Raw genomic sequence first — 20,459 nt, 5'->3', positions numbered from 1 at the left:
CATTTTAAATCTATTTGGAAATATGTCCAACAGTAGTTTACCTAAAATGGAGTGTGCACACCAATAGTAGAAACCGTTACTTCACAAAACACTGCGCGAGTGCCATTTAACATGTCTTCAATCTAATCTCTGTCATTAACGTTACAGCATCGAAGCCCAACGCTAAAATAGCAAACACAACGCGTAAACACAATAAAGCGTTCAAATGCTGTAATATCACAGCCATAAAACTAAATCTGAAGTTACCTCCGAAGCTGCACGACCTCACACACCTGAAAGACGTACGGGCACCTGCGAGGAGAAAAAATACGTCAAGATTGTGTCACAAAAAATGAGGATCTACTGTTATTTCCCTTTTCCTTGTATATCATTTACATTCTATATGTAAACAATAGAATGGTGATCAAGAGAAACTAATAGACATAGAGAAGTGCGGTAATTAATATATGTAATTCAGCAATCAAACACAACAGAGTCCATATACAATCACAAAGCCGATCTCACCCGATCTCTGCCGTTGGTAACTCCAATATCTCCGCTCCTATATTCCTAGCCGATGTTTGTGTATAGAAGGACAACGTTTCACCGCGGAGCTCTATCCACCGGCTCTCCGCAACACGTTATATTTAATTTCTCGGCTTTTAGACGAAATTGTCCTCGCAGATCCAGGTCACTCAAACGTTTGACTCCCCAGGGGCGGAAATCCTATTGTCTCTTCTCCTTTAGGCAATCCCTCTTTTTATGACTTTCCGTTTACCCATCAGTCCGACATTTAAAGTCACATACAATTGATCACCATATATTATATCAAATACAAAAACATGAATGAAAACATCATACATACAACAGACCAGACATACCTTTCATGTTAATTGGGAAACTTACTTACTAAATCTGCGGAGTTAGGACATCTCTGAAGGGGCTAATAACAATAATAATAATAATGTATTACCTGTACAGGCTATATACTACGTTTGACTGATACATGTCACATCTATAAACATGAATATCTATAAACATATAGCTGCAAGTATGCAGTGATATAACCCTAGTTATTCTAGAGCACAGGTGTCAAACTCATTCCATGGAGGGCCGAGTGTCAGCAGGTTTTTGGTTTTTCCTTTCAATTAAGACCTTGTCAACCAGGTGAGGGGAGTTCCATACTAATTAGTGACCTTAATTCATCAATCAAGTAGATCGGAAGAGCAAAAACCTGTAGACACTCGGCCCTCCATGGAATGAGTTTGACACCTGTGTTCTAGAGTGTAGTTTTTGTTTTTTCAACCTGTGCTCCTATGATTTAGTTTTTCCCTGCTCTCTCCACAGGAAGACGTGGGCGGTCCCCTGGTGTGTCAGTCTGGGTCCTCCAGGCCGGGATCATCATTCTAAATGATGCCGGGACCAGAACATGGCGCGTTACAGGCGACATACAGACCTTCACCAGGACCTCCAGGTTTGGGAGCTTCCTGAGGAAGGTAGTGGGCGACTTCCCTGCCCCTGCTGCCTCCACCGCCCCCATCGCAGGAAAAGCTGCCCAAAGCTCCTTCTCTCTCTCTCTCTCCTCCTCTCCCTCTCTCTATTCTCTCAATCTCCCTGCTGTCGGGCTGATGGAGGATCTGTTTGTCAGGAAGGGTTCAGGCACTACAGTGAACGTTTCTGTAACTTACAGCACTACAACCAGGGAAATTATACGTTTTTTGTTTACATTTGTGATGCCAAAGAAAAACAGTGAACATCACTTCAACACTTGAATGTCATGAATTTATTGTATTGTATAGTACAATGCATAATTCCATGTTTAGGCAACAACTGTAATATACTCAAGAAAAGGAAACACAGTTGCAGATTCATATTATTGATTCACATATGAATTGCTTCAGATAACTGTATGCTTCAGTTTAGCTTTGTTACAACTCTACCAAGCTGTCGTACTGTACTTATCAGGAGCAGACTATATTCACACATTGTGTAAAAATCAAGAGTACAGTGTATTTAAAAAAAATAAAAATAGACATTCAGTTTGAGTCTGTTTCTGTACATTCACTTCAAATGAACACATTTTCATATAAAAGCTAGTTTGTATTTTCACATTGGAAATTCATCCCCTATCCGTATTTAATTTCAATATAGCATGCAACCCAGCTATCTTGCAAGCTACAAAATCTATTCATTGAAAAGCACAATAAATACATTAACAGTAAATAATAGCATTACAACTTTTGAATATGTTTTGTAGCACAAATGTACTACACAACTACCAGAATGGTTTAAAAATACATTTATGAAATATAAGGCCTATTAATCCCTGATTTAAAAGCAATCTACTTTTCAGAATGTGCAGAATAAATTCAGCCGAGCAAAATAAGTTGTTGTTCATAACTGTCATTAAATGCAGAATATGTTCCACTTCCTAGTGCAAATTCAGGATCAGTCATGTGATGTCATGTGATCAGTTTATTACATATGCCCTCCTAACAAGAACAGCGACAGGGAGATGGAGATGGATGGGTCCACTGAGCAGATAAGGACCTCCTGCACTCTCTGGAAAACCATGGGGACGAAAAGTTAAACTATCCACCACGCCGTTTGCGCCTCCCATCAGGTAGTATACAAAAAGCTGTTGTAAATTAGCTGGAAATAGTTTAATGTAGCCTACTATTAACTTCAAACGGGTATAATATAATGGTGATAGAGAATGAGTATCAACCTCGGGGGGGGGGGGGGGGGGGGTTAAGTAATCGTTATACTAAACTAAAACTCTCCCACCCTCTACTTAAATAACATGAATTATTATAAGTTAACTCCCTTGGCGGAGCCGCTAACAGGTCTTACACAGGGTCGTTACAATATGTTTATTTTATATTACGGACAGAACTAAATATAAATTAAAATTGAATGGTCTCAAAGATGGTTATAATTTGTCACTCACTTTCAGTCCCCGCTTTTAAGTTATGAATGAGGGAATAAAATGTGAACAATGAAATTGTTAGCTGTACTAAAACTGGTTATTAGAAAGAAGACATTTATTTCTTTTATTTAGTTATTTAGGACTTGCACACACACAATAACAAACTTGTGAAAAAAATTAAGTTCCAGAAGTAACTTCTTCGGCTTGCAAAGTCTTATTTTAGAGAAAAAAAGTGTAAAGATGGTTTGGACGAGAGACAGATTTGCTGGGTAGTTGAAAGAAAGTGAGTTTTATTTTAGTAGAGGATACAGTTAAAGATGATTTGATTGGTTGGTTGGATGGATAGATTAATTGATAGATACTGTAGATCGATAGACAGATGAAGTTAGATAGATGAGGGAAAGATAGATAGATAGATGAGAGAAGGATAGACAGATAGAAGCTGGCTTGGTTGGATGGAGGAATGGATAGATGAAAGAGAGGATGGATAGATTAGAGAGGGGAGGTATAGATAGAATGCATCATAGAAACCCATGTTTGTTCATGCAACTTAAAGTTTAAAAAGTCTAAGGTTCAAGGCTCAAGGCTTAAAGTATCAAAACTCTGAATGGAATTTATGTAAGAGGAGTCAGTATACACATTTTAAAGTTTAATTGAGGTGTCAAGCTTAAAATATGAAAAGGTGGATGCATTTTGAAATGTCCCCATTCAAAGCAAATGCCATAGGAATTAATAGGATTTCAGGTGAAATGGGGTACAGCTCAAAAAGTTTAAATGGTATGAAAGAAAATGTATGTAATGAATAGCAGACATTATTATTGAAGGACACATCATTTGTGGTCTGAAGATGTCTGAGTATGTTTTCCACTACAGTTTCTGAAAAACACTTTTTTTGTGTGAATAAAACACTTGAAGTGTATTTTACCCCCTCTTACTCGCAAGCTATTCTGTTACTAGCAGAGAAATGCCTAAGAAGTTCATGTTAGCATAATTGCTAGTTGTTGCAGGTGTGAATAGCTTAAAAGCTGTAGGAGTAGCATACCGAAAAATCTGATGAATTTGAATAATAAGAACAGAGTCAGGACACAAATGTAAAATAATAAGGTATTTAATGAGGGACAAGCAGGGAACGGGACCAGCAGGGGGGGAATGGCAAATGGGGTAGGGCAGGCAGATTTGCAGACACACAGGGCTGGTGGGCACGTAGGGCAGGTTGGGCAGACAGGGCAGGTAGATAAGGCAGGCAGGGCAAGCAGACAGGTGAATAACCAGGTATATAGAGTGAGTTTCTAGAGCAGCTGGTTGTTCAACTTCTTGTCTTGGGTGATCTTCTCGCTGGTCACCACCTCCAGCTGCTCTTGAACACCAGAGAGGGCCGCCAGCTTCACCTCATGGTGGCTGCAACACACAAACAGCCAACAAATTAGGTTTGTGAACACAACTGAAGTATGTGGACGAAAAAGAGCAGGACACCCAGTGTTCCCTTCTGGTCAAGTTAATAAGTTACATGCCTTAGCTTAAAACTAAATTGTAGTCCAGCAAATAATTCTGATCTGGCTCCCAGGAGAATAAATTGAGCCTAATTGTTTGTGGGTTTGACTCAACGTGACAGTGCCCTAGGACCTAGGTAGGCAAGCCCATTGGATTGTTTACCTGAGCTTTTGGCGAAGCACTTTTAATTCTGCGGTCATCTCCGCCTGCTTCTGCTGACTTATGTTGAAGGACTCCTTCAGCTCGCCATTCTCTTGGCTCAGTGTTTTGGTTCTGCTCTGATAGTTTTGCATCTTCCTTGTCATGTCCGCGACTTGGCCTTTAAGGTCCCATCCAGGCCGCCGTGCACCTCCAACAGTAGCTATATGCATTGAGGACAAAAAATGTCAACACATTTGTATCTTTGAATAGGAAGGAAGATTTTTTGTGAACTTGTTAGATAACTCTGCCGATTAAATACCACTTGAAATTCAAACCAAGTTGTTGTTCTGTAGTGTATTGTTACAGTAAGTGTTGAGCCATGCAAATAAAACTGATTTAATTATGGATAATTTATTAATACATGAAAACCAAGATTACCTCCTTGAGCAACAGATGCAACTGGTTTCTTTTTGACACCTGGCCAATGAGAAGACATACATAGAATATCATGGCACTTAATTTGGCTTGAATTTATTGTATTTTTCAATCTAACAAATAGTATCTTACCTCCAGAGGGCCCAGCAGCTACAGTAGCCGCTCCCATAGGTCTAGTTGTTTTGGCTAGGAGAAGACAGAAGAGTATCTAACAAACAATGCAACAAAAGGACATTTCCAACACATTAGAGACAGACTAAAAGATGACAGAAGCATTTCCGACCCAACAGAAACTGTCTTTGTAGTATTCCGCTGGTCACTTACCAACTACTTGCGTGGGTGGAGGGAGCCTCTTGGAGCCAATCACACTGACTGCCTGCCTCATCTTTGTGGGTTCTGGTTCTACCTTTCGTACCTTTTTCTGATGGAGGATTTCAATTTTACAATACTTGCAAAAAGAAACATATTGGGCACAGACACATCTAACGTCGTCCACAGGCTATAGGTGGAGAAGCGACATTTACAAGAATGGGACATGTTTGCCACTATATATGCAGTTGGTTTATATATCAGGTCACACGATAGTTATAACTATGAAACGTACTAACAAACACATTTCTGCAAAACACACACCAGAGGAGGTTGTGGGTCACTGCTCTCACTGCTGCTGCTGGTGTTGACTACTACACAGCGTATCAACGATAAGACAGGCTCACTCGCAACCAACTTTTTAAAGTTAGGCTACATTGTAGAAAGTTCCATAGATATCGTATGAAGCCTTACTCTACCTTAGTCATGCGAAGTAAACCACAGTTTAATAGCCCAAATATTCTCATTTTGCCAATGAAGCAAGGCCTGCTTCCATCAGCCATCGATTGACAAGATTAGATCAGTGGATGTCTACTCATAAAAATGTCTCAGTTTTAAACCTGGTTATGTATCTGAGTTTCTGAATAGTTTAGCACTTTTCTGAAGCTGTGCATGTCATTAGAAATATTGAATGGTCTATGGTTGGACAACTGAGTTCATCCTCACAATGTTACTGCACAGGGGATCTAATATAATGTACTGTCACCTACTATTTGCAGCTGTTTCTATCAGTTTTCCACACTGCTCACACATTCTCTGTGTGTGCCGTGGCTGGCTAGGTTTTGCAGTGTGCCCACCAGACGACCAATTGATCCCCTGGGTTTTTCCCGCCTCAAAAGATTCAGTTGGCTTCAGAAGTTCATCTTCTGTAATTTTACTTTTGTACAGATGACAATTTAACATTATGCTTAGGAAATAAATCCTTGCAATAATCATGAGTGGAGATGAACAAGATTGAAAAGAAAAGATATGCTTAAAATATTGCGCTTCCTCTTTCAGAATATCATTCGGTGATTCATGGATTGTTCAGTGATATCGTCATTTCATTTATAATGAGTTTTGTATGGTCACATTTTTGTATTGAAGGTTGAAGAAAGATTTTGTGCATTTTTCACCATTTTCCATCCAGTTCACATTATTTTTGTAATATACTATACTTAATTCTTCTTGATCAAGTTCCCCAGGTCTTTTGTTTTGTTCTGTGCTTCTACTTTCCCCTGCCTTCAATGGACCTCAGACATGTTCTAATCAGATACATATGAGAACATTTAAAATGGCATGCCCAAAATAGAACAATTGCTCTGTGGTCGCACATGTTCGTTGACTAACGGCACCAGAGACAAGGTTCCAAAAATAAGTTGTCTTTATTATTATAAAAATAGAGGCTCTACATATAACATACAAGACAAGTATCAATCACACTGTATGAGAGTAGGGGGGGAAACAAAGCTATCAGGGCTGAGGGAATATATAAACAAACAATAAACACAACTACACAGAATGACAAAGGCTATGGTTGGGCGGCTAAGCAGACCACTGGTGATCCGCAGCTACAAAAAGGCCTCCTGCCAGTGGGTTAACTTAAGCAGGACTAAAGCACACCAGAAACAAAATCCCCTAAAGTAACCAAAACCTCCCCAGAACACACACCCACACTGATTGCAACACAGACAGACAACACACAAGGACAAGACAACAGATAGCCGGATAAGTTAAAAGTAGCGGTTGTTAGCGTCTTCACCGCTATCTTCCAGGCAAGTGGCTAGCTCAGGACGGATGAGGTAGCCATGCAGGTAAGCTACGTATGGTAAAAACAGCAGTAGGCACGGACACAACCGGCAGTACCTAGAAGGCACACAGGACACCCCATTAGTGCTAAACATAATGGTAAAAACAAGAGCAATAGAGATCCAAGTTATGGGATACGTACCAGGAAGTTGACGACTTCCCACTCCAACCAGCGAGCTCACGGAGCTCCGCTAAATGTTTACGTTCGGTAGGAATCCATACAGAATGTTACACGATCAATAGCCCAGCACGCACCACTGACCAAGACAGGACACCGCCAAGCAACAGGTGGAAGCGCTGCAAAGCGACCACAGCGTGTAAAGAGTAAATTACCATGCTACAAACAAATTAGCCAGAGTCAGAGCGTACATAGAAGGAGCGTACATACCGGTAGCAAGTTGACTGGGGGGCGTAGCAGGAAGTAACGTGGGGACAAATTGTGGCACCTCCCGACACAACGCTACCTCGGAATAAATAGGACGGTGACGCAAGCCATTGGCTGTGACGGCCCTAATCATTATGAAGGGCTACGCCCATGCGTCTCACCACACGAGCACACACATTTTTTGCTATTGAATAGTTAACAAAGGTAACAATGTGAGGTAAACATGTTTGTAACGCTTTGCCTCTGAACTCTGAAGAGCTTTTCTTACACACATGTAGAATTCTTAAGTAAGTACAAAATCCAAGGGTTGAAAGACTGTAGTTGTAGTCACAAACAGTCCTACAATATTGTTTAATTCGGTGTCGACACATGAGAGCTGCACGACAGGCCAGTAGGCCAGTCAATAACACCAACCTGAATTTCGCGTGAATAATGAAAATGCACACAACATGAACATGACAAAAAAGTGAAAACCTATGTAGTCTGTATTAAAAATACATTATCACTATACATAAATATCAAGTAGCCTTCAGACCCTTCAGGGCATGTTCAGATTACCTGCTTGTGTTGTTGTACATCTGCAGCCACAGTGCTGTGAGATTAAGTGAATGTCATTAGTTTATGTGTGGTTATTGGAACCTTCAATGGAGGTTCACTATTTTGGCACGTACATTATTTATCTGTAATGTTGTTGATCAATCCAGATGGTTTTAGGTACAGACCGTCGTTATTTAGCTACATCCAGCTAGCTCAACTTGTCGATAGGCCGAGGCTTGTTTGAAACTCACCCAGAAGTTGTGGTTTACCCCTTTAGACCCCAATAGAATTCTAGAACATAGATGCAGTTTACCTTGGTTTTGCCTTAAATTATTATATTTCTCTAATGTCTGAAATAATGGTGAATAACTCAAAATCTTATGATAAATATCAATTATTAAATGAATTTACCTGTTTGCCAGCTAAATTACAGGTGGATCCAATGCTCCTACTAGTGAGGGAAATAGCTCCTTTCTTGTGGCTGAAAAAAGCTTACCTTGATAGATGTTAATACATACCTTGATGTACTGCTTGAGGCTGATCCGGTTCTTCGATGCCACCATTCACTTGTCAATAGAGAGTTGTTGATGAGGATAGTAGAAGGCCCTGCATGCTGCAATGATGTTAGCAAGTAGGAGACGGATGCGGAAGAGGCGGTTGTATCCAGGTGTCCCCTTCTTACCATCGTTCTCCACATCCTCCCCGGGGTCACTCAGTGGATGGTCCAACTGATGGCCTCGAACCTTGTCCTGGCCATTACTGAGGGAAAAAAGTACAGTCTGTGCTTGTTCCAGTACTGATGGTCAGCACTGGTCCTGTAGCCCCATGTATATGACCATAGGAAACGGTACAGGACTGTTACACACACAGGCACACATGGCGTCTTCTTACCCATTGAGAGTCTTCTGGCCCCATTCAAGTTAGTGTTTGTACAGAGTGTCTGCATCACTCACACACTGAAAATCAGCTCTAGAGGGCTATAGGTCTTGGTGGTGTCCAGCTGCACTCCGGGGGGCCTTGCTGGTATGATCCGTTGCGATCCCTCACCACTGGGGTCCCCTAGAGCTCTGTCCAAGGGCCCTTACTGTTCTCCCTCTATACCAAATCCCTTGGCTCGGTAATTTCCTCACATGGTTTCCCCTACCACTGCTACGCAGATGACACTCAACTCTTTCCCTTTTGACTTACAGGTGGCAACACTCTCTGCGTGTCTTGCAGACATTTCCGCTTGGATGTCAGCCCACCACCTCAAGCTCAACCTTAACTGAGCTGCTCTTCCTCCCGGGGAAAGCCTGCCCTCTCTCCCAGACAGCAAGAACCTTGGGGTGATCCTTGACAACCACTTATCCTGTGCAGCGAACATCACAGTGACAGCACACTCCTGTAGATTCTTCCTCTACAACATCAGAAGGATACGTCCATTCCTCACCAGAGAAGCAGCACAACTCTTGGTCCAGACACTTGTAATCTCTCGCCTTGACTATTGCAACGCACACTTGGCCGGGCTCCCTGCCTCCACCATCTGATCTCTGCAACTCATCCAGAATGCTGCTGCCCGTGTGGTGTTCAATCTCCCCAAATTCTCTCATGTCACCCCCCTCCTCCACACCCTTCACTGGCTCCCGGTAGCAGCTTGCATCAGATTCAAGACACTGGTGCTCGCCTACCAGGCGGCAAAAGGAACAGCCCCTCTGTACTTGAAAGCAATGGTCAGCCCCCAAACTCCTACCTGATCACTCCGTTCTTCCACCGTTCTGGCCGCCTGGCACTGCCGCCTCCACGAGGATACAGCGGTCGCGCTGTTCAGTCACAGATTTTCACTGTCTTGGCGCCCCGGTGGTGGAACGAGCTTCCCACTGCCGTCAGGACTGCATAGTCACTACCTATCTTCCGCCGTAGACCGAAGATCTCTTCAGGTTACATCTTGGGAGATGAAGCATTGGGAGATGAATCCATAAAGTAGTTTTTGGGAAAGTCGACTAACGTGCGTCAACATCACCAAGGAACAACTGACTTTCATCAAATTTAAATCATAAATATTACTTCAAAAGAAAAGAGGATTGTCTGTCAACCCAACATACACAAACGCCATCAGTGCCCAGTTGGTGGCATAGAGACACACTGCTGGTCTCCTCACCTGTCTGTCTGATACATGGTGACACCGACACATCAACCAAACAATGTGAGATTGTTTATGAGCGTATTATCATCCACAAGGAAAGACCCACCAACACCCTGCTAGGCCACGTTGAAGTGCAGCATGCCAATGCACAAGGTGTGTATATCAAAGTATATTTACATAATAGGCTAAGCAAAAATAAGACATGCAGCACTTTATTTTATACTTTATTATCTATCTAGACATGATTTATTAGGATAGGCCTACCTAATGAAAAATACAAACAAACATGATTATTATTTATTGTTATTTTTCATGCTAGGAGTCTATGCTGCCACTAAGAAGGCTCCTAGTGGTGTCAGGGCACAGTGTGAGGACTGGCTGGAAGAGCTGTGTCTTTGGGTCAGACAGTGCTGCAGAACTGTGTCTGTGGGTCAGGCGGTGCTGCAGAACTGTGTCTCTGTGGGTCATGTGGGAGAGTGATGGCTCTTGTACAACAAATAGGTGAGATTTGATTGTGCCCTTTCACTGTTTGCCACACAGGTAAGGGTTTGAGCAGTCTGTCAGGACAGGTACTCTGTGTGCTTTACTATGTCATGCATGATCTTTTTAATCAAATAGGGAGGGGAAGGGGATTCTGTTAATTAATTGCATTTCCAGTGACAGTAAAAATATATATTAATTATTATATTAATTATATATATATATCTTTACAGAATGGAACTGACCTTGCTCTCTGTTCAGAGAGACAATGCCATGCATTCTACGACAACATGTGAAGGTGTAACAGACTGGTCACCCAGGGTCAAAGGTCACAGACTGGTCACCCAGTTAATGTTGTCTGTAGAGTAACTCTCTGCTCAGATCTATCCCTGCGAGTTATGCAAAGCAGTTTGTCTCCATCTAGTGGGTGAAAAAAGGGAGTGACGTATTTTTTGAACGTCAACTCTAATTTTACTCTCAGCTGCTAATACTAAAAGTCAGAAATTGTGTGTGTGTCTCTCTCTCTCTCTCTCTCTCTGTCTCCCCCCCACGCATACACACGCCCACTCACTCACTCTTACACACACACTAACCCCCCCCCCCCCACACACACACACACACACACACACATGCTCTCTTACACACACACACACACACACACATATATAGACCCTAAAGATAATTGCTGTTATTTCATCCCTCATCTTTCATCACAAAAAGTGTCAACCAGAGCAGGTACAGTTCTCTGTTCTCTCCTGTCTGCCAGACCACAGGTTCTCTGTTCTCTCCTGTCTGCCAGACCAGAGCAAAGTTACTGATGACCTGCTTCATTTAGGATTACAGTCCGTTGAACTGTTGAGAGTTTACCTGTATGGAGCACAGATTCACTAGAATGGGAGAGAGCTTTATGCTAGAAGGAAATAATTCAGATTTGTTTGTCAACATTTAATGAATAGATTTGTATGTTTTATGTTCACTGTTTTGCAAAAAGAAAAAAAGAAAGCGAAACATTTACATTAGTGTGAAAACAATGAGAAAAGACAGTGTTTATCTGATCATGTAACTGTTGTGATCATGTTATATATGTGACCTTCAGTGTCATACAAATGGTTAAAGCATTGTATTCATATATACATTCATATACATATTCACACACACACATACAAATACATTTGGACTGAGTGGTGAAGTCTGTCTCCAGACTGAAATCTACACTTCTATCCTGACGGTCAAAATGCGACAGCCTCCTGACACAAAGATGAAGGAGTCTGTCTGTTACGGTCCCTCCTCCTAACCAACCCTCTAGCACCACATTGAGGCCCCGGCAATCATCACTGGAGTGTCCAGCCCCCAGTCGGCAGCGCACCTGTTCCCTATCACCAATCACCACCAGTTCCGTATCAGCACACCTGCAACCCATCGGCAATCACTTACCTACATAAACCCTGCCTGAACTCCACTCTAGTGCCAGAACGTACTGTCTTATGGTAACTCTTTCCACGTGACCCACAGACACTTCAGCCCTCCAGAGTATCCTTACGAGTTCCTTGTGTCTTGTCTTCCCTTGTGACTTACCTTGTTCTCCTGTGCCCCTCCAGAACTCTCGTCTTCCTCGGACCCCCTCGTCTACCCATTCCACAGACCTAGCCCCTACCTGTACCTCGACCCCCAACCCCTCTCAGCAACTGGACCTCTCGCTAAACGACCCCTGGACCAGACCCCAACGACCCCCTTGGATTATCCTTCTCTCCCCTGCCCCTCTCCCTATTCTTTATTATTAAATACGCCTTCAGGCTATACACGACCACTCTCTCTGTGTGCCGTCATTTGGTTCTTCAGACATTCCTGTGTAACACAGTCTGTGGAGTCCATCGTGGAAGGCCTGAGAGGAAGGCTAAACTACTAAGTATTTTTATTCTATTTGATTTTTTTTTTTTACTACTGAATATATTGAGCACTACCTACACAGCCTCCTCCACCCTGCGGTCCACTCTTTACTCATCCTTCGACTCTCTCTGTCCACTGACCTCAAGACCAGCACAATCCTCTCCATGCGCTCCTTGGCTGTCTGAAACCCTGCAAACTTTCAGAATAGGTCTCCGGGCAGCTGAGAGGAAATGGAGTCAAACCGGCCTCCCTGATGACTTAAAACCTTATCTCTCTCTCCTCCACAACTACACCTCCTCTGCATCAGCTGCTGAAGCTTCTTACTACCATTCTAAAATTAAATCCTCTGCCTCTGACCCAAGGAAATTGTTCTCCACATTTTCCTCACTCCTCAACCCCCCTCCTCCCTGTCTGCAGATGACTTTGTCACCTACTTTGAAAACAAGGTGATGACATTTGCAGCTCTTTCTCTCTACCTCTCGCCAACACTGCTACAACTCCTCCCAAACCCACTGCGCTACACTCTCTGGTTTATCAGGTCTCTCCCCCCTCTCCCCTGATGATATTCTAAAACTGGTTACATCCAAGTACATCTACCTGCCCTCTCGATCCTATCCCCTCCCCATTTCTACAATCCATTTCCAAAGACCTCCGTCCATTCCTTAATTTCTCCCCTCTCCTTCGCACCCTTCACTGGTTCCGGGTAGCAGCTCGCATCAGATTCAAGACCCTGGTGCTTGCCTACTGGGCGGCAAAGGGAACAGCCCCTCCCTACTTGCAAGCAATGGTCAGCCCCCAAACCCTTGCCCAATCACTCCGCTCTTCCACCTCGGCTGGCTGCGTGGCACCGGACACTTTATTAGGAACACTATACTAATACTGGGTAGGGCCTCCCTTTGCTCTCAAAATAGCTTCAATTCTTCGTGGCATTGATTCCACAAGATGTTGGAAACATTCCTTTGAGATTCAGGTCCATGATGACATGATTGCATCACGCAATTCCTGCAGATTTTTCAGGTGCACTTTCAAGCTGTGAATCTCCCGTTCTACCACATCCCAAAGGTGTTCTATTGGATTCAGATCCGGTGACTGGGAAGGCCACTGAAGAACACTGAATTCATTGTCATGTTCGTGAAACCAGTTTGAGATGACTTTTGCTTTGTGACACGGTGCATTATCATGCTGGAAGTAGCCATTAGAAGATGGGTAAATTGTGGCCATGAAGGGATTCACATGGTCAGCAACAATACTCAAATAGACTATGGCATTCAAGCGATGATTGATTGGTATTAACGGGCCCAAAGTGTGCCAAGAAAACATTACGCACACCATTACGCCACCTCCACCATGAGAAGGTGTACAGGTGTTCCTAATAAAGTGTTTGGTGAGTGTATGCATGCATGTATGTATGTATGCATGCATGCATGTATGTATGTAAGTATATATGTATGTATATATATATATATATATATATATATATATATATATATATATATATATATATATATATATATGAATGAATGAATGAATGTATGTATGTGTATATGTGTGACCCTAAAATAAAATAAAAATTGCAATAAGGAACGCTTCACGAATTTGCGTGTCATCCTTACGCAGGGGCCATGCTAATCTTCTCTGTATCGTTCCAATTTTAGTATATGTGCCGCCGAAGCGAACACAACCAAACAGCCAAAGACACGTGTATTTGAAGGGGGAGTCCTGCCTGACATTCCCAATCCTGGTCCGAATCCCGACCCCCCAATCACCTCAGACAGAGAAGATCAGCAAAAAAGACACAGATAGTTACCATATGGACATATGATGAGATTTCGTGTGTACTGTATCGTAAAATATTCTCCGTCAGTCTCAGTCTCAAACGGAGCCGCAGTGCAGCATGGGAGATATGCAAAGCCCCGCTGTGATTGGTTAACGCCAACAAAAGGATCAGGTTTCACAGGGAGAGGGGAAAGGAGGAGGGGAAGAGCCCATGATGCACTGCGGCTCTGTTTGAGGCAGAGACTGAGAGATATACAGCTCTGGAAAAAATTAAGAGACCACTGCAAAATTATCAGTTTCTCTGGTTTTACTATTTATAGGTATATGTTTGAGTAAAATGAACATTTTTGTTTTATTCTATAAACTACTGACAACATTTCTCCCAAATTCCAAATAAAAATATTGTCATTTAGAGCATTTATTTGCAGAAAATGACAACTGGTCAAAATAACAAAAAAGATGCAGTATTTTCAGATCTCAAATAATGCAAAGAAAACAAGTTCATATAAATTTTTAAACAACACAATACTAATGTTTTAACTTAGGAAGAGTTCAGAAATCAATATTTGGTGAAATAACCCTGATTTACAACCACAGCTTTCACGCGTCTTGGCATGCTCTCCACCAGTCTTTCACATTGCTGTTGGGTGACTTTATGCCACTCCTGGCTCCAAAATTCAAGCAGCTTGGCTTTGTTTGATGGCTTGTGATTATCCATCTTCCTCTTGATCACATTCCAGAGGTTTTCAATGGGGTTCAGGTTCGGAGATTGGGCTGGCCATGACAGGTTCTTGATCTGGTGGTCCTCCATCCACACCTTGATTGACCTGGCTGTGTTACATGGAGCATTGTCCTGTGTTACATGGAGCATTGTCAGAGCAGAACGAAGCAAGTTTTCTTCCAGGACAACTTTGTACGTGGCTTGATTCATGAGTCCTTCACAAAGACAAATCTGCCTGGTTCCAGCCTTGCTGAAGTACCCCCAAATCATCACCAATCCTCCATGAAATTTCACAGTAGGTGCAAGACACTGTGGCTTGGAGGCCTCTCCAGGTCTCTGTCTAACCATTAGACGACCAGGTGTTGGGCAAAGCTGAAAATTTGACTCATCACAGAAGATGACCTTACTCCAGTCCTCTACGGTCCAATCCTTATGGTCTTTTGCAAACCTCAGCCTGGCTCTTCTTTGCTTCTCGTTGATGAATGGCTTTTTTCTAGCTTTGCACGACTTCAGCCCTGCCCCTAGGGGCCTGCTTCGAACCGTCCTCGCCGTGCACTTCACCCCAGCTGCCGTTTGCCATTCTTTTTGTAGGTCACTTGATGTCATCCTATGGTTGTTGAGTGACATTCGAATGAGTTGGCGGTCATCCCGGTGAGTGGAGAGTCGATTTCGCCCTCCGCCGGTCTGTAGCTTTGTTATCCCTAATGTCTGCTGCTTGACCTTGTTCTTATGAACCGCCATCTTTTAAATTTTAAGGATGGAAGCAACCTGACGCTCACTGTATCCCTCTGCCAGTAAAGCCAGAATTGAACCCTTCTTTTCCTCACTCAAAACTTTTCTTTTCAACTCTTTTGGCATGGTCAATAGTTATTTTTTATTCCAATTACTTTTGAGGTACTACAAGCACTGTTTTTGCCATCCGCTGGTCCTATTACAAAAGGATAGTGATGACCACAGCAGTGGTTTTTATACTTTTCCTCATTAAATAAGATTTGGTTCCAGGAGGATAACGCGTCATGTCACAAAGCTCACATCATCTCAAACTGGTTTCTTGAACATGACAATGAGTTCACTGTACTCCAATGGCCTCCACAGTCACCAGCTCTAATATAAATAGATAGATAGGTAGGCACTTTATTGATCCCGAAGGGGAAATTAAGGCGTTACAGCAGCTCACATCACAAACAACAACAAAATAAAGTGACAATAGAATAAAAATAAAATAGACATCTGAAACATTATATACAGTAAGAACAGTCCAGTATGATTTAACATCCCCCAGCCTGACTCTAATCACGCCGATCGAGCCAGGTCCAGTATTTTGTTCTCCCTAGTGGGGCACTTCACAAACTGGGAGAACGTTGCCAGTGTTTTTGGCAGGGTGACATGGTTAAAGCCCCTGGAGATTGCAATGAATGCACTGGGGTGATGGCCATGTAGTCTCGCGATAACAGCGTGCATAGTCTCACATGCTGCCTCCACGTCGGCAGAGGGGGGATATATGCGACCACAACAATAACGTGAGAACTCTCGTGTCAAATAATATAGGCGAAGTCCTAGTATTAGTATAGTGTTCCTAAGAAAGTGTTCGGTGAGTGTATATGTATCTATGTATATATATACATGTGTCATTCAATGAATGTATGTGTAAGTTTGTATATATATGTATGTATGGATATATATATATATATATATATATAGTGGTATATATATATATATATATATATATATATATATAGTGGGGGAAATAATTATATGATCCCCTGCTGATTTTGTTAGTTTGCCCGATTACAAAGAAATGATCGGTCTATAATTTTTATGGTACTTTTATTTTAACAAATAGAGACAGAATATCAACAAAGAAATGCAGAAAAAACACATTATATAAAGTTATAAATTCATTTGCATTTGATCGAAGGAAATAAGTATTTGATCCCCTACAAACCAGCAAGAATTCTGGCTCATACAGACCAGTTATACAGTCATGAGAAAAAATTAGGACACCCTATGAAAACCTTTGTCTTCTTCAACATATTCAAACATATGGACATTTGATATTCATTTGAACAATATTGAAAAATTGAGGTAATATAACTAAACAAATACAACTGAAACAAATTATTTAAAAAATGATTGGTAAAATGTAATTAATAGAAATGCAATCTTCTTGTGAGGAAAAAGTTAGGACACCCCCACATTTAGTTCCACTTAAAATGCCTAAAATTATAATAAAGAGCACCACATCAGGTGCAAATGATTAGAACATCGTTACAGAGGATTTTGGAGGAGCCTGTCCTATTTAAGCCTCAGATATTTAGTTTGGTTTGCTCTTGATTGTTGAAGTGAGTTGCATCACCATGGCGAGATCAAAAGAGCTCTCTGAGGCCTTCAGAAGAAAAATTGTAGATGCATATGAGTCTGGGAAGGGATATAAAAAGATCTCCAAACTATTCGAAATTGGCCATTCCACTGTCCGGAAAATAATTTACAAGTGGAGAACATTTAAAACCACCACCAACATGGCCAGGTCAGGCCGCCCAAGCAAGTTCAGCCTAAGAGCTGACCGAAAGATGCTTAAAGAAGTCTCCAACAATCCCAGAATGTCATCACGAGACCTACAGGTATCTCTTGCCACAATTGATGTCAAAGTACATGCATCCACCATAAGAAAGAGACTGAACAAGTTTGCATTACATGGGAGGTGTGCAAGGAGGAAACCCCTGCTGTCAAAAAAAAACATCAGGGCAAGACTAAAGTTTGCCAGAGAACACCTAGAGAAAGACCAGAACTTCTGGAACAATGTGCTTTGGACAGATGAATCCAAAGTTGAACTATTTGGGCACAGTAAGAGTAGACATGTTTGGCGCAAAACCAAGACAGCATTTGAGAACAAGAACCTCATACCAACTGTGAAGCATGGGGGTGGAAATGTCATGGTTTGGGGCTGCTTTTCTGCAGCAGGGCCTGGTCAGCTCACCATCATAGAATCCACTATGAATTTTGTATTGTATCAGAGGGTGCTTGAGGAAAATGTGAGACCATCTGTTCGAAAGTTGAAGCTGAAGCAGATGTGGACCATGCAACATGACAATGACCCAAAACATTTCAGTAAATCTACCAAGGAATGGCTCAAGAAAAATAAATTGAGAGTTCTGGAATGGTCAAGTCAAAGCCCGGATCTTAATCTTATTGAGATGCTGTGGATTGATTTGAAACTGGCTGTGCATGCAAGACACCCCTCGAACATCACACAGCTGAAAGAATTCTGCAAGGAGGAGTGGGAAAAACTTTCTCCCAATTGATGTCAGAGACCTGTAGACAGTTATAAGAAACGTCTAATTGAGGTTATTTCAGCCAAGGGGGGCAATACTAGCTATTAGGGCATAGGGTGTCCTAACTTTTTCCTCAGTAGGAATTGGCATTATTGTTAATTTTTCGTTAAATAAATGATTACAAAGTTACATTTTCATAGTTTTTTGTTCAATTACATCCCCTTTATCTATAGACATTGTTAGAAAGAAGATAACATATTGATATGTCCATATTTTTAAGAGAATAACTTAATATTTTGGGGGGTGTCCTAACTTTTTCTCATGACTGTATGCTCATGAGGCACACAGATTAGTCCTGTCACTTTTGGAAAAGTACTCCTAATCTCTGCTTGTTATGGGTATAAAAGACACCTGTCAATAGAATCAATCTCTTCCATTCCAACCTCTCCACCACCATGTGTAAGACCAAAAAACATTCAAAGGACATCAGGGTAAGAGTTGTAGACCTGCACAAGGCTGGAATGGGCTACAAGACCATCAGCAAGAAGCTTGGTGAGAAGGAGACAACTGTTGGTGCAATTATTAGAAAATGGAAGAAATACAAAATAACCATCAATCGCCCTCGGCCTGGAGCTCCATGCAAGATCTTGCCTCGTGGGGTAAGGATGATCATGAGAAGGGTGAGGGATCAGCCCAGAACTACATGGGAGGAGCTTGGTAATGATCTCAAGGCAGCTGGGACCACGGTCACCAAGAAAACCATTGGTAACACACTACACCGTAACGGATTGAAATCCTGCAGTGCCCGCAAGGTCCCCCTGCTCAAGAAGGCACATGTACAGGCTCATCTGAAGTTTGCCAATGAACACCTAAATGATTCAGAGAAGGCTTGGGAGAAGGTGATGTGATCAGATGAGACCAAAATTGAACTCTTTGGCATAAATTCGACTCTTCGTGTTTGGAGGGAGAGAAATGCTGAATGCTACTGTGGGGGGACATGCAGCGTTCGGCCTGTAGAGGAAGCTACAGGACCGTGGCCGGGGTTGTGTCGGCGAGACTTTTGTTGCACACCTGCTGCGAATTAAGTCTCGCCGGCGAATGTTTAAGATGGGTGTGCTTCTGCCATTTCAAAAAGGGAGCTAAGCTGGAGAAGCAGGCAGCGAGAGCAGAGCAGAGCCGAGCCGAGCACCAAAAGAGAGACTTTGAACGAGGCTGGAAAGCCGAACCGTGCCAGCGGACCCCTTTGAAAATAAACGGAGAAATTCCCTTATCATTATACTGCGTCTGCCTCTGTGTACCACCGGACATTGTTACATTGGCGCCCAACGTGGGGCACAGAAAAAGGCTAGATGGACGCGCTAACAGCGGCAATTGCAAGGATAACGCTCGTTCTCGAGCAACAGACGGCCCTGCAGCAGACCCAGCAGGCGACCCTAGAGGAGCTGACGGCGGCGAGGCTCGCGGACAGGGCCGGCGGGCCGGCGCCGGGGACCGGAGCGGCACCAGGTCCCCCCAAGGTCCAGCTGCAGAAGATGGGGGACCTGGACGACCCAGAGGCGTTCCTCGCGGTGTTCGAGGGGACGGCGAGGATCTCGGGGTGGCCGGACCGAGAGTGGGCCTACCATCTGCTGCCCCTCCTGTCAGGGGAGGCGCAGCTCGCGGCCCACAGTTTGCCGGCGGCCGCCCAACGGGATTACCAGTCCCTGGCCCGGGCGATTCGGGACCGCCTGGGCCTGACACCGGAGGAACACCGACGCCGGTTCCGGGCCATGACCATGGAGGAGGGGTGCCGGCCCTTCGCCTTCGCCCAGCGGCTGGGGGACAGCGCATGGCGGTGGCTGGACCCCGAGAACAACTCGGCGGTGGAAGTCGGGAACCGGGTGGTATTGGAGCAGTTCCTCGCGGGGCTCCCGGCCCGCACCGCCGCCTGGGTCCAGTACCACCGCCCCCAGGACCTAAAGACCGCCGTGGGTCTGGCCGAGGACCATCTCTCCCTCCCACCGCGGGGGCCACAACGACCAACCCCGGCCCCGCGGCAAGGGGGGGGGGGCCAACGCCCAGGAGGAGCCGGGGGAGCAGAAGGAGGGAGGCCGGCCGGAACCAGCCCCGGCCCCGCAGAGAGCACCTCGAGCGACAGGGGGGGTGTG

The 20,459-nt window shown here is 43.5% G+C and overlaps 1 protein-coding gene and 1 long non-coding RNA gene across 2 annotated transcripts; both read right to left on the bottom strand.

The window, feature by feature from the left end:
* Positions 1 to 4,029: 4,029 nt before the first annotated feature.
* LOC310820149 (uncharacterized protein) lies at positions 4,030 to 7,533 on the bottom strand. Its single transcript, XM_083691680.1, has 6 exons — positions 7,521 to 7,533; positions 5,300 to 5,396; positions 5,108 to 5,161; positions 4,979 to 5,017; positions 4,562 to 4,760; positions 4,030 to 4,306 (listed from the first exon to the last, which is right to left on the bottom strand). The coding sequence occupies exons 2-6, from the start codon at positions 5,358 to 5,360 to the stop codon at positions 4,198 to 4,200; spliced, it is 462 nt and encodes a 153-aa protein (XP_083547806.1). The 5' UTR covers positions 5,361 to 5,396; positions 7,521 to 7,533; the 3' UTR covers positions 4,030 to 4,197.
* Positions 6,690 to 7,513, bottom strand: LOC310820150. The gene is made up of 2 exons (XR_014554802.1): positions 7,275 to 7,513; positions 6,690 to 7,189 (listed from the first exon to the last, which is right to left on the bottom strand). It is a non-coding gene; the product is annotated as an uncharacterized lncRNA (long non-coding RNA).
* Positions 7,534 to 20,459: the final 12,926 nt, after the last annotated feature.

The sequence above is a fragment of the Argentina silus genome (genome assembly GCF_951799395.1).
Source record: "Argentina silus genome assembly, chromosome: 19".
NCBI lineage: Eukaryota > Metazoa > Chordata > Actinopteri > Argentiniformes > Argentinidae > Argentina > Argentina silus.
The sequence above is the reverse complement of the archived record's forward strand: the minus strand, read 5'-3'. Positions and strand labels throughout refer to the sequence as shown.